Source organism: Anomaloglossus baeobatrachus, chromosome 9 (genome assembly GCF_048569485.1).
Source record: "Anomaloglossus baeobatrachus isolate aAnoBae1 chromosome 9, aAnoBae1.hap1, whole genome shotgun sequence".
NCBI classification, from domain to species: Eukaryota; Metazoa; Chordata; class Amphibia; order Anura; family Aromobatidae; genus Anomaloglossus; species Anomaloglossus baeobatrachus.
In genome coordinates, this window is record NC_134361.1 from 173,660,436 (window position 1) to 173,676,122 (window position 15,687).

A 15,687-nucleotide genomic window follows, 5' to 3' on the forward strand; every position below is an offset into this window, starting at 1 on the left:
CTTAGTACAAGTAAGAGATAGATGCTGGAAGCTTTAAATCACTAACTAGGTTAAGGATGTGAGTTTATTCTGGGTCCAGTACAGTAAATTCCCCCATATCTGGAAAAACTAGCAAAGTTTAACAACTGACAAATCCTGAGCCGGTACAGACTGAGCTTTTACAGTCCCCTCATTGAATCCTGGCGGCACCGACAGAACTACAAGCCCCGAGAGAGCAGACTGTGCCAACAGTGACCCCTGGAGGCCTACAAGCCCAGAGACAGCAGACTGTACCAGCAGTGCCCCCTGGAGGCGGCCTACAAGCCCCGAGTGAGCAGACTGTGCCAGCAGTGCCCCCTGGAGGCCATTGAGGATGAGGCCCACTTCTTTCTGAGGTGCCCCAAATACTCTGCAGTGACGGACACAATCCCTTCAGGAGACTGTCTGATCACTTCCCAAACTGGAGAAAGAAGAAGAGAAACTGCCCATACTACTAGGGTAAGGGGAAAGCGCAGCAGCCATAGCGGCACAATATGTCAGTGCCTGTCACAAACTAGGAGCCTGATATGTCCTGGACTTCTATACCCCACCCTGGACAGGAACCTATTAACCATTTTTACCACTTGCTTTGGCAATGCCAAAATGTGCTTGGTCCTGTCAATAAAGCTATTTTGGATTTGAAGTTCAGTTCACATACCACTTCTTTCCACACCAAACTCTTTGCCACTCAGAATGTGATGCAAAAGGCTCTTCATATCAGAAGGACTAAGGTTCATGAGGCTTTCCGTGGCTTCCTCCGCTGAAGAATGGAAAAAATTAAATCAGTATTCTGACAAGGTCATAATTAGATGTAAAACATCATTTTCATGTCTGTGACAACCCAGATTATTGATTATTTAATTTAATACAATTACACACACACACATATACATACACACAGAATATATTATATACACAGATACACAATATATTATATCCACACACACTTGCATGCACATAATATGCACACATTACATACATACACACACACACACACACACGCACACATACACACACACACACATTAAATATCCATACATATACACACACATACACAATATATTATACACACAATATATTATACACACAATATATTATACACACACAATTATACACACACAATTATACACACACAATTATACACACACAATTATACACACACAATTATACACACACAATTATACACACACAATTATACACACACAATTATACACACACAATTATACACACGATATATTATACACACATACAAAATATATTATACACACATTATACACACATTAAATATTATACACACAATATATTATATACACACATACATACATACACAATATATTATATATACACACACACACACACACACACACACACACACACACAAACGGACACATAAATGGACACATTAATGCATAGCTTATATGCAGCGGGTGAAGTATTTAACACGTCAGGTGAAAATTATTCAGTTACTAATGCTTGTTTCTCTGAGGATTTGATCTTCTAGTCACCTGACTGCTGCAGCCAATCGCAGGCTGACATACCAACAGGTGAGAGCTGGCATACCAACAGGTGAGAGCTGGCATACCAACAGGTGAGAGCTGACATACCAACAGGTGAGAGCTGACATACCAACAGGTGAGAGCTGACATACCAACAGGTGAGAGCTGACATACCAACAGGTGAGAGCTGGCATACCAACAGGTGAGAGCTGACATACCAACAGGTGAGAGCTGACTTACCAACAGGTGAGAGCTGACATACCAACAGGTGAGAGCTGACATACCAACAGGTGAGAGCTGACATACCAACAGGTGAGAGCTGACATACCAACAGGTGAGAGCTGACATACCAACAGGTGAGAGCTGACATACCAACAGGTGAGAGCTGACATACCAACAGGTGAGAGCTGACATACTTGGCGCAGTGGGGTTTCACCACCCATGCACCATATGAAGAGCGTGCTCATTTCTTCTTTTCCGGGCTATTTATACCGATGTAACAAAATCAGTTACTGGAATATTTATGATGGAAGAAATTTTATAATCCACTGTGAGTGGAATTATTGAAAAGTGGAAGTGTTGGGGAACCACAGCAACTCCATCACAAAGTAGGAGACCAGATAAAGTTACAGAGAGGGGTGGCCAAGTGCTGAGGTGCTTAATGCATAAAGGTCATTAGACAATTGCACAGCATACTCGTCTTGGTAGACACGCTGCAAATGTTGTGTATATGCCGAAAGTGCCAGAGGTGCTACCATAACTGGGATTGTGTGAAAGATGTCAATCATGCCCCATAGGGATATAGAATCATAGAATGTTAGAGTTGAAAGGGACCTCCAGAGTCATCGTGTCCAACCCCTGCTTAATGAAGGATTCACGAAACCGTCTCAGTCAGATATCTGTCCAGCCTCTTTTTGAAGTCTTCCATTGAAGGAGAACCCACCATCTCTTGTGGCAGCCTGTTCCACTCATTAACCCTGTCAAAAAGTTTAATCTAATATCTAATCTGTATTTTCTCCATTTCAGTTTAATTCCACTGCTTCTCGTGTTTCCATGTGCAAATGAGGATAAGGATGGTCCCTCTACACTGGGACAGCCCTTCAGATATTTGTAGAGAGCTTTTCAGTCTCCTTTTAGCCTTCTTTTTTGCAAACGTAACATTCCCAGATTCTTTAACCACTCTTCGTAGGACATACTTTGCAATATAATCACCATTCTGGTAGCTCTTCTTTTTTCGTGCTCCAGTTTTTCAATGTCTTTTTTAAAATGTGGTGCCCAGAACTGGACATAGTATTCCAGATGAGGTCTGACCACACAAGTAGAGATCATAATTTCATATGATCTAGACTCTCTGCTTCTCTTAATGCATTCCAGAACTGTGTTTGGCTTATTTGCTGCTGCATCACACTGTTGACTCATGTGTAGTCTGGGATCCATTAGTAAAACCAAGTCTTTTTCACACGTGCTGTTGCTTAGTTCCATTCCTCCCATTCTGTAGATTTGATTTTCGTTTTTCTTGCCCAGATGTAGAATTTTGCACTTCTTCCTGTTAAATACCATTCTATTAATAATCGCTGCCCATTATTCCAACTTATCTAGATCCTTCTGAATCATTTCTGTCTTTTATAGTGTTAAGGTGGTGTCACACACAGCGACGACGACAACGACGTCGCTGCTACGTCACCATTTTGCTGTGTGTGACATCCTTCAACGAGCTGGCCCCTGCTGTGAGGTCGTTGCTCGTTGCTGAATGTCCTGCTTCATTTTTTCGTCGTCGCTCTCCCGCTGTGAAGCACACATTGCTGTGTGTGACAGCGAGAGAGCGACGAAATGAAGCGAGCAGGGAGCAGGAGCCGGCGTCTGGCAGCTGCGGAAAGCTGTAACCACTGTAAGCATGGGGTAACCAAGGGAAGACCTTTCCCTGGTTACCCGATATTTACCTTCGTTACCAGCCTCCGCCGCTCTTGCTGCTAGTGCCGGCTCCTGCTCTGTGCACATGTAGCTGCAGTACACATCAGGTAATTAACCCGATGTGTACTATAGCTAGGAGTGCAGGGAGCCAGCGCTAAGCAGTGTGCGCAGCTCCCTGCTCTCTGCACATGTAGCGACGTTATGATCGCTGCTGCGTCGCTGTGTTTGACAGCTAAGCAGTGATCATAACAGCGACTTACAAGGTCGCTGTTACGTCACAGGAAATGGTGACGTAACAGCGATGTCGTTGTCGCTGTCGCTATGTGTGAACCCAGCTTTAGCTATCCCTCTTAGCATGATTAGTTTACCTACAGTTCTCTTATCTAGATTAGTTATAAAAATGTTGACTAGTCAGGAAGCGTGAGATGGGTGACACTCCTCCATTGGACTAGTACTGCTTTATCACATTTGCATATGATGAGCTGAGAACTAAAAGTACATTATTAAAGCTGCGTCAGTAAGGCACACGAACGACCTTGTGAGACTGAAGAAAGCACCATGTATACAGTTATAGTAGTGGTTTGGGACAGTCGGGGGTCCTGACCCACTACCTTAAAGTTTATATTTCCTAATAGTCTATGTGGTAAGGCATTGTCCCATCAACTAATCCCTATCAGGAGTGGGTTTTTGGTTTTAAAATTTTCTTTTTCTTACCTGAACACCGTAAGGATTGGGAAAGTTCAGTTGCCATCACCTGGATGATGAGTCCAATTCTCAGACGAAACATCTCGGCAAATAAAGAAGGTTGTGTTCTCATGTACATAGCCAGATACACCATGATTTCCTATGGTAAAGAACATATATCATTGATGCCTTGATTTTGGAGTCAAGCTGCATTACATATTTTCAGAAGCATTAAACCGTTAAATACACATGAAAGTGTAAAAAAATATACAATTAATCATTTCATATTGTAATTCAATAATTTATTTTACAAACTATCACCATGATACAGAGGCAGAAATACTGATTATGCAGGTCAGTAATGCTACAATACGTATTCTTAGCACATACTGAGTATTCCAGGGGAGCGGGGTTTACTTACCTGTGTGAGGATAGACATGCTCATATTCTGCTCACTAGCATCTTCAATTAAACAAATCAGCTTATCGTAAGGGAGTGGCCTACAATAGCACATAGAAAACCAGTTTATACACTGAGGTCATCCTTGTCAGAACACATTCAAGACATATTTATTGTAAAATTACTTAAAACACTTGAAAGCTTAGTTTTTTTTTATTATATAAGAAAATATATATTTTAATATATACACACAGATATATATACATACATATATACACACACACACACACACATACATATAGATATATTAGCTGTAGTATCTTTCCCCGCTCGCCTGTCTCTTGCCCTGTCTGCCCGCCTGTCTCTTGCCCTGTCTGCCCGCCTGTCTCTTGCCCTGTCTGCCCGCCTGTCTCTTGCCCTGTCTGCCCCCCTGTCTCTTGCCCTGTCTGCCCCCCTGTCTCTTGCCCTGTCTGCCCGCCTGTCTCTTGCCCTGTCTGCCCGCCTGTCTCTTGCCCTGTCTGCCCGCCTGTCTCTTGCCCTGTCTGCCCGCCTGTCTCTTGCCCTGTCTGCCCGCCTGTCTCTTGCCCTGTCTGCCCGCCTGTCTCTTGCCCTGTCTGCCCGCCTGTCTCTTGCCCTGTCTGCCCGCCTGTCTCTTGCCCTGTCTGCCCGCCTGTCTCTTGCCCTGTCTTCCTTTTGCCCTGTCTGCCTGTCTCTTGCCCTGTCTTCCTTTTGCCCTGTCTGCCTGTCTCTTGCCCTGTCTTCCTTTTGCCCTGTCTGCCTGTCTCTTGCCCTGTCTTCCTTTTGCCCTGTCTGCCTGTCTCTTGCCCTGTCTTCCTTTTGCCCTGTCTGCCTGTCTCTTGCCCTGTCTTCCTTTTGCCCTGTCTGCCTGTCTCTTGCCCTGTCTTCCTTTTGCCCTGTCTGCCTGTCTCTTGCCCTGTCTGCCTGTCTCTTGCCCTGTCTGCCTGTCTCTTGCCCTGTCTGCCTGTCTCTTGCCCTGTCTGCCTGTCTCTTGCCCTGTCTGCCTGTCTCTTGCCCTGTCTGCCTGTCTCTTGCCCTGTCTGCCTGTCTCTTGCCCTGTCTGCCTGTCTCTTGCCCTGTCTGCCTGTCTCTTGCCCTGTCTGCCTGTCTCTTGCCCTGTCTGCCTGTCTCTTGCCCTGTCTGCCTGTCTCTTGCCCTGTCTGCCTGTCTCTTGCCCTGTCTGCCCGTCTGTCGCTTTCCCTGTCTGCTTCTGTCTCTTTCCCCATGTGTCTTTCTATCTGTCTCTTTCTGTCTGTCTGGCTTTTTTTTCCTATTGTCTGTCTGTTTCTCTGTGCCTGTCTGTTGGTCTCTCAGTCTGTGTATGTCTGTGTCTGTCTCCCCACCGATATCATATTACCTCACACATAAGCTTCTTACACTGTGACTGTCCTTTGTTCCTATAGCAACCAATCACAGCTGCTATTAATAACCTGTAGTTTCCAGCTCCATTCACTTTAATGGAGGCAGTTTTTTTGGAGAGTAACTGTAAAGAGCGGGGTTAAACTTTCTTGTCAAAACATAGTCGAACGTTCGCTGAGTCACATGGGGCGTCTGTGCAAATTTTCGTGATTGTAAATGCAACGGTGCTGATTCCTTTAGCGGACATACACACATTACACACATACATACTGTACATACCTAGTTACTCAGCTGTATACATTAGAAAATATATTTTTTTAATTATTATTATGATTATTATTATTATTGTTATTATTATAAAACCTGCAGGATAGAAAAGTCTAGTGAACTTTATAATCATTGGACAGATTATGGACATACGCAGTGATTGTCTTTTCCCGAGGTTCTGGGGGTATCCCCACCGTGAGCTGTTTTTGATGTGACAGAAGGTCCGTGCAGGCCTATGGAAGACAATATTATATACGGTGAAAACAACAGGGTTATCTAGCAAATGTAAACAACTGGGTCAAGCCTCCTTCTCAGTACATTTGACGTCCAATTTCATACGTACCAGAGACACGGACATACCCATTCCCATTAAAATCAGTGGGTCTGCGCACACAAGTGTTTTTACAAGGACCGTGTGTCCGCATGGAGCACAAGTGTGTCTGTGTGTTCCGCACGGAGACAAAGTTTTTTCTGGCAGCACTGAAGTGACAAGGACCACACACTGATGTGATCCGTGTGACATCAGTCTGACACGTACCGCAGAAAGCACGTGTCTTTGAAATAAAGTGCTTTTCTATACTCACTTGTCTCCAGTGCTGCTGTCACATGCTTCCAGGTCTGCTCATTATGCTCATGCGCAGCGGACCCGGAAGCAGCAGCGCCATGGACAGGTGAGTAAAAAGTTCCTGATCTCCGTGTGCTATCCGTAAGAACACCCACATGTGATAAAGTCACGGCACACAGATGGGGCCATACGCACCTTCTACACGGACTGTGAAAAACGTGCGTTTTTATCACGGATGTGTGAAGGAGGCCTTATCCAGCAAATGTAACAAATTCAAAACAAGTAACATGCACAGAATTGATTGCCATATTAATGTCAAGTACTCAAACATGTCTGAATTCATTGGTACAGATACACTGTAGGACTTAGACATTTTTGTACTGTTTGTTCCACTGCTTCAGGACATCTAAAATACATAAAATATATAATACAGGTGGAAAAGGGAATAATGGGGTTACTGAGGGATGTCAGAAAGGAGCGGGTAAATGAATGAAATGGATCAGTTTATCATGAGGGATAAACAGGAGATTACTATCTCCTCATTATACAAGGATTTGAGAGCAGTATTGGTTCCATTGCACTCTGACCAGGTCTTGGGAGCATGGGCACGGCAATTGGAAGACACAGAAGCAGGGGATAAGATATTACAAGGATAGATGAGGATGAGGAAGGTGATTAATGAGGGATGGAGGGACACACAATACAGATTAATACATAGAGCAATCTATGGCTTTAACATCCCAAATAAGCAGAAGGTGGATAAACTAGAACACTGCCCCAAATGTCAAAGGCCAAAAACGGATCTATACCATGGGATCTGGCAGTGTTCAGAAAGCCAGAAATTCTGGGGGAGGATACGGACACTTCTAACGAATATTTGGGAAGTGGAAGTGGAAATGAACCCATTGTTATAGATCTTCCATTATAGGAATAAAGAAAAGGAAGAAGGAGGAGATAAACATGGGATCATGATACCAAGACTGTTGGCTCGAGGGGAACGTTCCATCAGAAGAAGAGGTGTTGGGACAGATTAAATTGTTGCTCAGAATTCAGCAGTTGGAAGCAGAAAGAAACAAGGATGAACTAACGGGTAAATTTTTTAAAAAATGGAGGAGATTCATAGTACAACAATGTGGGGAGGCAGAAATACGAAAAATAATATCCCCTTTTACTAATACGGAACGGTATCTACTGGAAGACATTCAAGGTACACTGGGAAAGCTGAAATTACTTACATAACAGAGACATGATAGGAGGGTGTGATGATTCTCTCAGAATAGTAGGGCTTCTATCGCGTGATAAAATATAGAGGAGTTATGTGTTTTCGTGTGACTTGACCACGGTGTTTATGTATTAAACTGTATGGGAGGGGTACACTGGGAATATATGGGTATACCGGACAGGTGAATTATTCCTTGTTATATTGTTTGACCTGATGTAATGATTATGAAAACTGAAATAAAATTTGTGTTAAATACATAAAATATATCAACTTTGCAATTAAATAAACTGCCAACCATTTTGCATATGCCACTATGTAATTATGAGCTACTTCATCTCCTCCATGATTACAAAACCTTAACGTTTAATCAGATCTGTAGTAAATATACGTGTGTCCGGCAATCCATGCTCGGACCAGGCGATCAATGTTCTAGCAACAAGTTTGGTCATATACTTGTACTTTATGAAAAGGAGAACGGCAGTGGGACCAATATGTGAGCCATGACTCTGTCACATGGTATAAATGGAGGATGGGTATCCCGTAGCATCTAGCCACTTGTCCTAAAACCTTACGTATGTATGCATAGCATTTTCTTTTTTTTTTTTTGGGGGGGGGGGGGAATACCCATTCATAGGTGTATTATACTGCAATAGGTGAAGTGTATAACAAATGATAGGCCAAAACAAAAACGCAGGAAATGTCCAATACCACTGGTCACAACTAATAAATACTTGCTTAATCAAACCTAGAACTTTGCTCCAATAGGACCCTATGTATGAATGTGCACAAGAGAAAAGCAACATTCTACCTACATCCAGGGCAGTGATCCCCAACTCCAGTCCTCAACAGCCGCCAACACTGCTTTTTTTCTGGATTTCCTTAGCATTGTGCATGTGTTGGAATCATCATCTGTGCACGTACTTAAAGGGAACCTGTCAGCAGATTTGGGGCCTATAAGCTGCGGCCACCACCAGTGTGCTCTTATATACAGAATTCTAACATGCTGTATATACGAGTCCAGGCCGCTGTGTAGAACATAAAAATCACTTTATAATACTCACCTAAAATGGTCGCTGTGGTGGAATTGGGCCATATGGGCGTCTACGTTATCAGGTGCCGGCGCCTCCTCTTTCAGACATCTTCGTCCTCCTTCTGAAGCCGGGGTGCATGGCGGGTCCTTCATCATACACACTCGCCAGTCCCGCGCAGGCGCACTGCAATATTTTGATCTGCCCTGCTCAGGGGAGATCAAAGTGCGCCTGCACAGGACCTCAATGCCGGTGAGTGTGCATGACATTGGACGCATCAGACACCCCAGCTTCAGAAGGACGACAAAGACGGCCGAAAGAGGAGGCGCCAGCAGCGGAGAACGAAGACGCCCATATGACCCAACTCCACCGTAGTGACCGTTTAGGTATTATAAAGTGATTTTTAAGTTCTACACAGCGGCCTGGGCTCTTTATAAAAAGCATGTTAGAATACTGTATATAAGAAGCCAGTGGTGGTGGCAGCAGCTTATAGGCCCCAAATCTGGTGACAGGTTCCCTTTAAATTATCACATGTGGAATACTAATGAAATCCTGAAAACATGCCCTGTTGGTGGCTCTTAAAGCTTGGAGTGGAGAAAAACTGAACTGCCTCGATAGGACTCTAAAATGAAAATCGCCTAAAGTTGATGGGAAGGCTGCTCAGAGTTAAGCGGGCCTTACACGCTACAAAATTGGTAGCATCGGCTAGCGATGTCGAGCGCGATAGCACCCGCCCCCGTCGTACGTGCGATATTGTGCGATCGCTGCCGTAGCTAACATTATCGCTACGGCAGCGTCACACGCACATACCTGTGCAGCGACGTCGCTATGACCGAAGTTTTTATTTTTGAAGTTTTTGAAGTTTTTATTTTTATTTCACACATACCTCATCCAGTGCTTCTACTTTCTTCTTCAAAATGCCTGAAATACAACGTATCAATGCCCATTGACGTGTAGCTCCAACTTTCACATATAGTTCTACCAGAAGGTCTTTTACAGTCACACCGGGCTGTCCATATATCTGTGTGTCCCAGTCTAATCCTCTATCAAGATGAGATGTAAAACCAAATGAGAACGTTCAGGAGTATTCAGATTGAGCTATAATACAATGAAAAGGAGTGTGAAGCATATACTCACTTCATGGAATATAAAAGATACAGGATGTTTGCTTGCTCATTGACACTTTCAGTATCCCGTAAGATGTCCACCAGAGTGACAAAGTCTGTCTGCCCAGACGAATCCACAGGAAGATTCATCTCCACATGGCTGGACGGAATCTGAAAATGGAAATAACACTTACAAACGTGTACACAACAGCAGTTCCTTCGTCATCATCATAGATTCATATATAGTTTAAATAAGTAGAAATATTAATTGTTGCATCTACAGTATACAGGCAGGGACCATACAACGCAAACTGCCATATGTTATAAGCTTTAAGGTTGTCCGTGACTATATTGGTGATCTTAATGTTTTGGATACTGTAGCTTGAAGTGAATAAGACTTCGCTGCGGCTACCTAAAGCGTGTGTCAAGTGTCAAATATGATATTCATTACATACCATAAAGTTGAGTCATGATTACAACCTCCATGATCACAACTGACCATTACACTCCTACTTGACCCATGACTAAGGCTAGTTTCACCCATCCTTCTTTTCGCCGGTTTGGCAGATCCGGCGCACTCCAGTACAGTATCATACAGTATAGTGGCAGCGCTGTAACTTCCGCGTCACATGCTCCGGTCACATGACAGCATGTCACCGGAGCTTGTCGCGCTGCCACTACACTGTATACACTGTACTGAAGTGCGCCGGATCCGCCAAACGGGCGAAAAGAAGGATTTTTGAAACTAGCCTTAGTGGTACGTTGCGGGGGGTGGGCTGGAGGCATACAGTTCTGATGAGCGGGGGGGGGGGGGCTGAAGGCAGACAGTTCTGATGGGGGGGGGGCTGGAGGCAGACAGACCTGGTGAGGGGGGGGGGGGGGGCTGGAGGCAGACAGACCTGGTGAGGGGGGGGCTGGAGGCAGACAGACCTGGTGAGGGGGGGTGCTGGAGGCAGACAGACCTGGTGAGGGGGGGGGGGCTGGAGGCAGACAGACCTGGTGAGGGGGGGCTGGAGGCAGACCTGGTGAGGGGGGGGGCTGGAGGCAGACAGACCTGGTGAGGGGGGGGGCTGGAGGCAGACAGACCTGGTGAGGGGGGGGGCTATAGAGGCAGACAGACCTGGTGAGGGGGGGGGGCTGGAGGCAGACAGACCTGGTGAGGGGGGGGGGGGCTGGAGGCAGACAGACCTGGTGAGGGGGGGGCTGGAGGCAGACAGACCTGGTGAGGGGGGGGGGGGCTGGAGGCAGACAGACCTGGTGAGGGGGGGGGGGGGGCTGGAGGCAGACAGACCTGGTGAGGGGGGGGGGGCTGGAGGCAGACCTGGTGAGGGGGTGGGCTGGAGGCAGACCGACCTGGTGAGGGGGGGGCTGGAGGCAGACAGACCTGGTGAGGGGGGGGGGGCTGGAGGCAGACAGACCTGGTGAGGGGGGGGCTGGAGGCAGACAGACCTGGTGAGGGGGGGGGGCTGGAGGCAGACAGACCTGGTGAGGGGGGGGCTGGAGGCAGACAGACCTGGTGAGGGGGGGGCTGGAGGCAGACAGACCTGGTGAGGGGGGGGCTGGAGGCAGACAGACCTGGTGAGGGGGGGGCTGGAGGCAGACAGACCTGGTGAGGGGGGGGCTGGAGGCAGACAGACCTGGTGAGGGGGGGGCTGGAGGCAGACAGACCTGGTGAGGGGGGGGCTGGAGGCAGACAGACCTGGTGAGGGGGGGGCTGGAGGCAGACAGACCTGGTGAGGGGGGGGCTGGAGGCAGACAGACCTGGTGAGGGGGGGGCTGGAGGCAGACAGACCTGGTGAGGGGGGGGGGGGCTGGAGGCAGACAGACCTGGTGAGGGGGGGGGGGCTGGAGGCAGACAGACCTGGTGAGGGGGGGGGCTGGAGGCAGACAGACCTGGTGAGGGGGGGGGGCTGGAGGCAGACAGACCTGGTGAGGGGGGGGGGCTGGAGGCAGACAGACCTGGTGAGGGGGGGGCTGGAGGCAGACAGACCTGGTGAGGGGGGGGCTGGAGGCAGACAGACCTGGTGAGGGGGGCTGGAGGCAGACAGACCTGGTGAGGGGGGGGCTGGAAGCATACAGTACTGGTCAGGGGTAAACTGGAGGCAGACAGATCTGGTGAGGGGTGGACTGGAGGCATACAGTTCTGGTGAGAGGGCTGGAGGCATACAGATCTGGTGAGGGGGGGCTGGGGGCATACAGATCTGGCAGGGGGACTGGAGGCATACAGATCTGGTGAGGGGGGCTGGAGGCATACAGATCTGGTGAGGGGGGGATGGAGGCATACAGATATGGTGAGGGGGGGATGGAGGCATACAGATATGGTGAGGGGGGGATGGAGGCATACAGATATGGTGAGGGGGGGCTGGGGACATACAGATCTGGTGGGAGGGGGCTCCCGTCTGATAAGGGTGAGGTGAGTGGAGGGGAGTTCCCGTATGAAAACGGTGGGGGGCACTCCCGCCTGAGAAGAGGGAGGGGAGCACTCCCCCATCCTGCTCAGGTGCCCTCCCGGACTGTTTGAACTATTAGAGAGGGTTTCAAGACCCGGATCCCACTGATCTTGTAATTCTAAGGGAACTGAAATATGAACAACATTTTTAAAGGTTTCATTGCTCTTTAAATGGCCAACTCATCTTAAGTCCTTGTACAAATCTCTTAAAAAAAAAAAAGTGTGTTAATATGGTGCCAAATGTATTATTTTTTTCTATAGTTATGATAGAGTTTCCCGTCAAAGTTGGATGACCTGAAAACCGGACGGCTCCGCTCAACAGCTGCAAAGGCTTAGAGGGAACACCGGTGTGATGGACCCAGCCGAGAAGTGATCTCAGCTGTGATCTGCAAGCTCTCCTGTCAGGCTCCCAGCAATGCTTTTGTATTTAGGACAGGTTTTGTGATCAGTAATGTGACAATAGTAATTATAAAAAAAAATCCTTATAGCCCCCTAAATAAGAGGGAAAATTTATTGAAAGTTTTCATCCATTTTAATGATGAATATGTATTTTTCTATAGTTTTCCTCATTTCCCAGAAGACTCACCTTGCTTAATTGAGGTTTTTGGGATGTTGAATTCAGCAGATCCAAGGACGGCTGGGTAGCTTGAAACAACTTGGTAGGCAGATACATCTGTACATCTAGAAGGCAGTGTATAATGGAAAGAAAGCCATGAAATAGCTGTTCATTCAGATAGACAAACCAGTATTGAATATGGCAGCACTGACATCAGCGCATCTCAGGGTTGTGTATCACATCTCCAGGCGAGGACACTAGGCATAGATTTCAATTTCTAGTGAAAAAACAGCCAAAGCGGCTTCAATGTTTCCAGCAGTTCTCTAAAAGTCACATAAGATATATACATTAATTCTACATGCAGTAAACACAAACCAACAATTGGTATTGTTCATAATGCCAATATGCATGCATTTTGCACCCCAAGGTCAAGCTGGGACTTGGGGTGCAATATGCAACTCTTCATTATTTTTAGAAATTGCAATGGTGATTAAAATAAAAAAAACTGTGCATTTTAAAAGTACTGCATTTACAATGCTGCATTGTGTTCACACCCACACCAGAAAAGCTTCCTGTCCACAATGTACATTGTGAGCAAGCTGCCAATCAGTGGTGGAAGTGGGGTTATACAGATTAGCTGTACAGTTTGCATAGGACACCTAGTCCTGAAATGATAATCTCCTACAGATAAAACGCCGATTGTATTGAAACTACATGTTGTTGAGCAAGTGACATCCCTGGAAAAAGGGTCTCTCTGCCCCTACATAATGCTGCTCTCTGATTACATGGCAAAAACCTGCTGACAACTTACTTTTAACGGGCATAGGTCACCAGGATTTTGCAATGTAAGCTGCAAACAGGGTTAAAAAAGTAAAGACAACTGTGTTTGTCTTATTTACCTGAAAGCTATTGTTTACCTATATTAAATGGTTTATTGCTCTGTTATTAACATTGGTATCACTCAATACCTCTGCAGACCACTCCAGTACACTGTGTGCTGCAATTGACGCCTCACAGCCAATGCACAATCTCTATTGAGAGCCTTGTGTAAGCAGGGACAGCTCCCAGCTCTGCTACACTCGATTCTGAGATAAACTCAGAATGGCTGCACACAGTGATCTAAGGTAAGTGTGGTTAGTTTCAGAATCTGTCTACCTACATTCTGCTGCTCTCAGATAAGGTAAAAAAAAACAGGTGAGGAATGGTAATGGGGCTGAGTTTGAATCTGTGATTCAGACAGGTGAATTACTTAATTGTGAATCCAGGAAATCTTCTTGCAGATCAGCCTAATTTATTTAGGAGAGCATTGTGTGCCTGGCGGTCGCCGGTGATAGATGTTCCTGCCTGCTTCTGAAGATGGCTGGGAGTTTTTCCCATTTATTTGATGCCTGAATCTACTCCAGATAAGTTTACCGTTTATGTGCTTAATTGCTGGATTTGCACTTAAGGGTGTTTCGGCATACTCCATTTGGTTCTGTCTTTGGTTTCTTGTATGTGAGGATCTGTCTTTCTGTTTTTGTGAGCAGGGCAGTCCCTCCAGCAAGAAAGGGAGCTTGCTCCCTGGTCAGTTTTAGATTATTTGCACTTTAGAATATTACTTGTTCTGGGATTTTGTTTCTTCCCATTATATCTGCAGTTCTGTTTAAAGTGTCAAGCAGAAGAGTACCTGATTCAGTGGGGGAGAGTCCGTGTGGACTCAGTATTTTTTTATTATCAGGAGATTGGTATTTTTTGCAGGTTTTTTTTTGCCGACCGCAATTAGTTATCTGTCCTGTTCTATCTAGTAAGTCGGACCTCACCTTTGCTGATCTATATTTTCTGTGTATTGTAATTGCATTGTAGTGTCATTGTATTGTGATTTCTTACATCACCGTTGTTTACATGTTGGGGGCTTGCTATTCCTTTGGGGACTGCTCCGAGGCAAGTTAGGATTCCTCATTTCTATCTTTGAGGTGTAGCACGTTTCTTAGGCAGTGACGAGGTGTCTAGGTGTGTTAGGAACATCCCACTGCTACTTCTAGTGTTGTCTGATAGATGGGGGACTGCGGTTAGCTCAGTTTCCAACTACTCTTGTGGTTTTGTTGTTTTTTCCTTATTAATTCTAGAATGCATACCTGGGGCCTCGCAAGCCTGCTAGGTTACTTGTTTTCTATGGTAGATTTCTATGGTTGCGCATTCTAGGGTAAATGGGATTTTTCGTGTTCGTCCACGGTTACCAGATCATAATAGGCAGGCCTCTCTTTTTACAAACAGTACACACATGAAGTGGTACCTCTGGAAAAGAGGTGTAAGCGAAATACACTCCTCCTATGCCATTTGAACTCCAAATGAATAGAATTTGCTTAGGAGCACTTAGGAAATAAATACCTCACAGTCTCTCTTGATGTACTCGGGACTGCTTTATTAACCCATATGACCAGTTTAAAAGGGTCACAGACAAAGGACAAGGTCCCTGTGAACTATGAGCCAATTGGAACAGTAGGGCCATGAATAAAAATGTGATACATACTACTGGATCACAAGACATAATAAATAAGAGATGAGCGGACTGATTGACGTTTGGGTTTGCCGGGTTCAGACGGAATCAGGATAAAATTCAGTTCGGGACT

General features: G+C 46.0%; 1 protein-coding gene across 4 annotated transcripts in view; it reads right to left on the reverse strand.

Annotated features, from left to right (window-relative positions):
- PHKA1 (phosphorylase kinase regulatory subunit alpha 1) overlaps nt 1-15,687 on the reverse strand; it is a 234,468-nt gene that overhangs the window by 42,485 nt on the left and 176,296 nt on the right. For all 4 annotated transcript variants that reach the window (XM_075324056.1, XM_075324058.1, XM_075324055.1 and 1 more), the window contains exons 21-27: nt 13,109-13,203; nt 10,105-10,244; nt 9,854-10,010; nt 6,306-6,385; nt 4,531-4,609; nt 4,140-4,269; nt 677-778 (exon numbers count right to left, since the gene is read on the reverse strand). In XM_075324056.1, the coding sequence (XP_075180171.1) occupies nt 677-778; nt 4,140-4,269; nt 4,531-4,609; nt 6,306-6,385; nt 9,854-10,010; nt 10,105-10,244; nt 13,109-13,203 (783 nt within the window). The remainder of the gene's footprint in view (nt 1-676; nt 779-4,139; nt 4,270-4,530; nt 4,610-6,305; nt 6,386-9,853; nt 10,011-10,104; nt 10,245-13,108; nt 13,204-15,687) is intronic.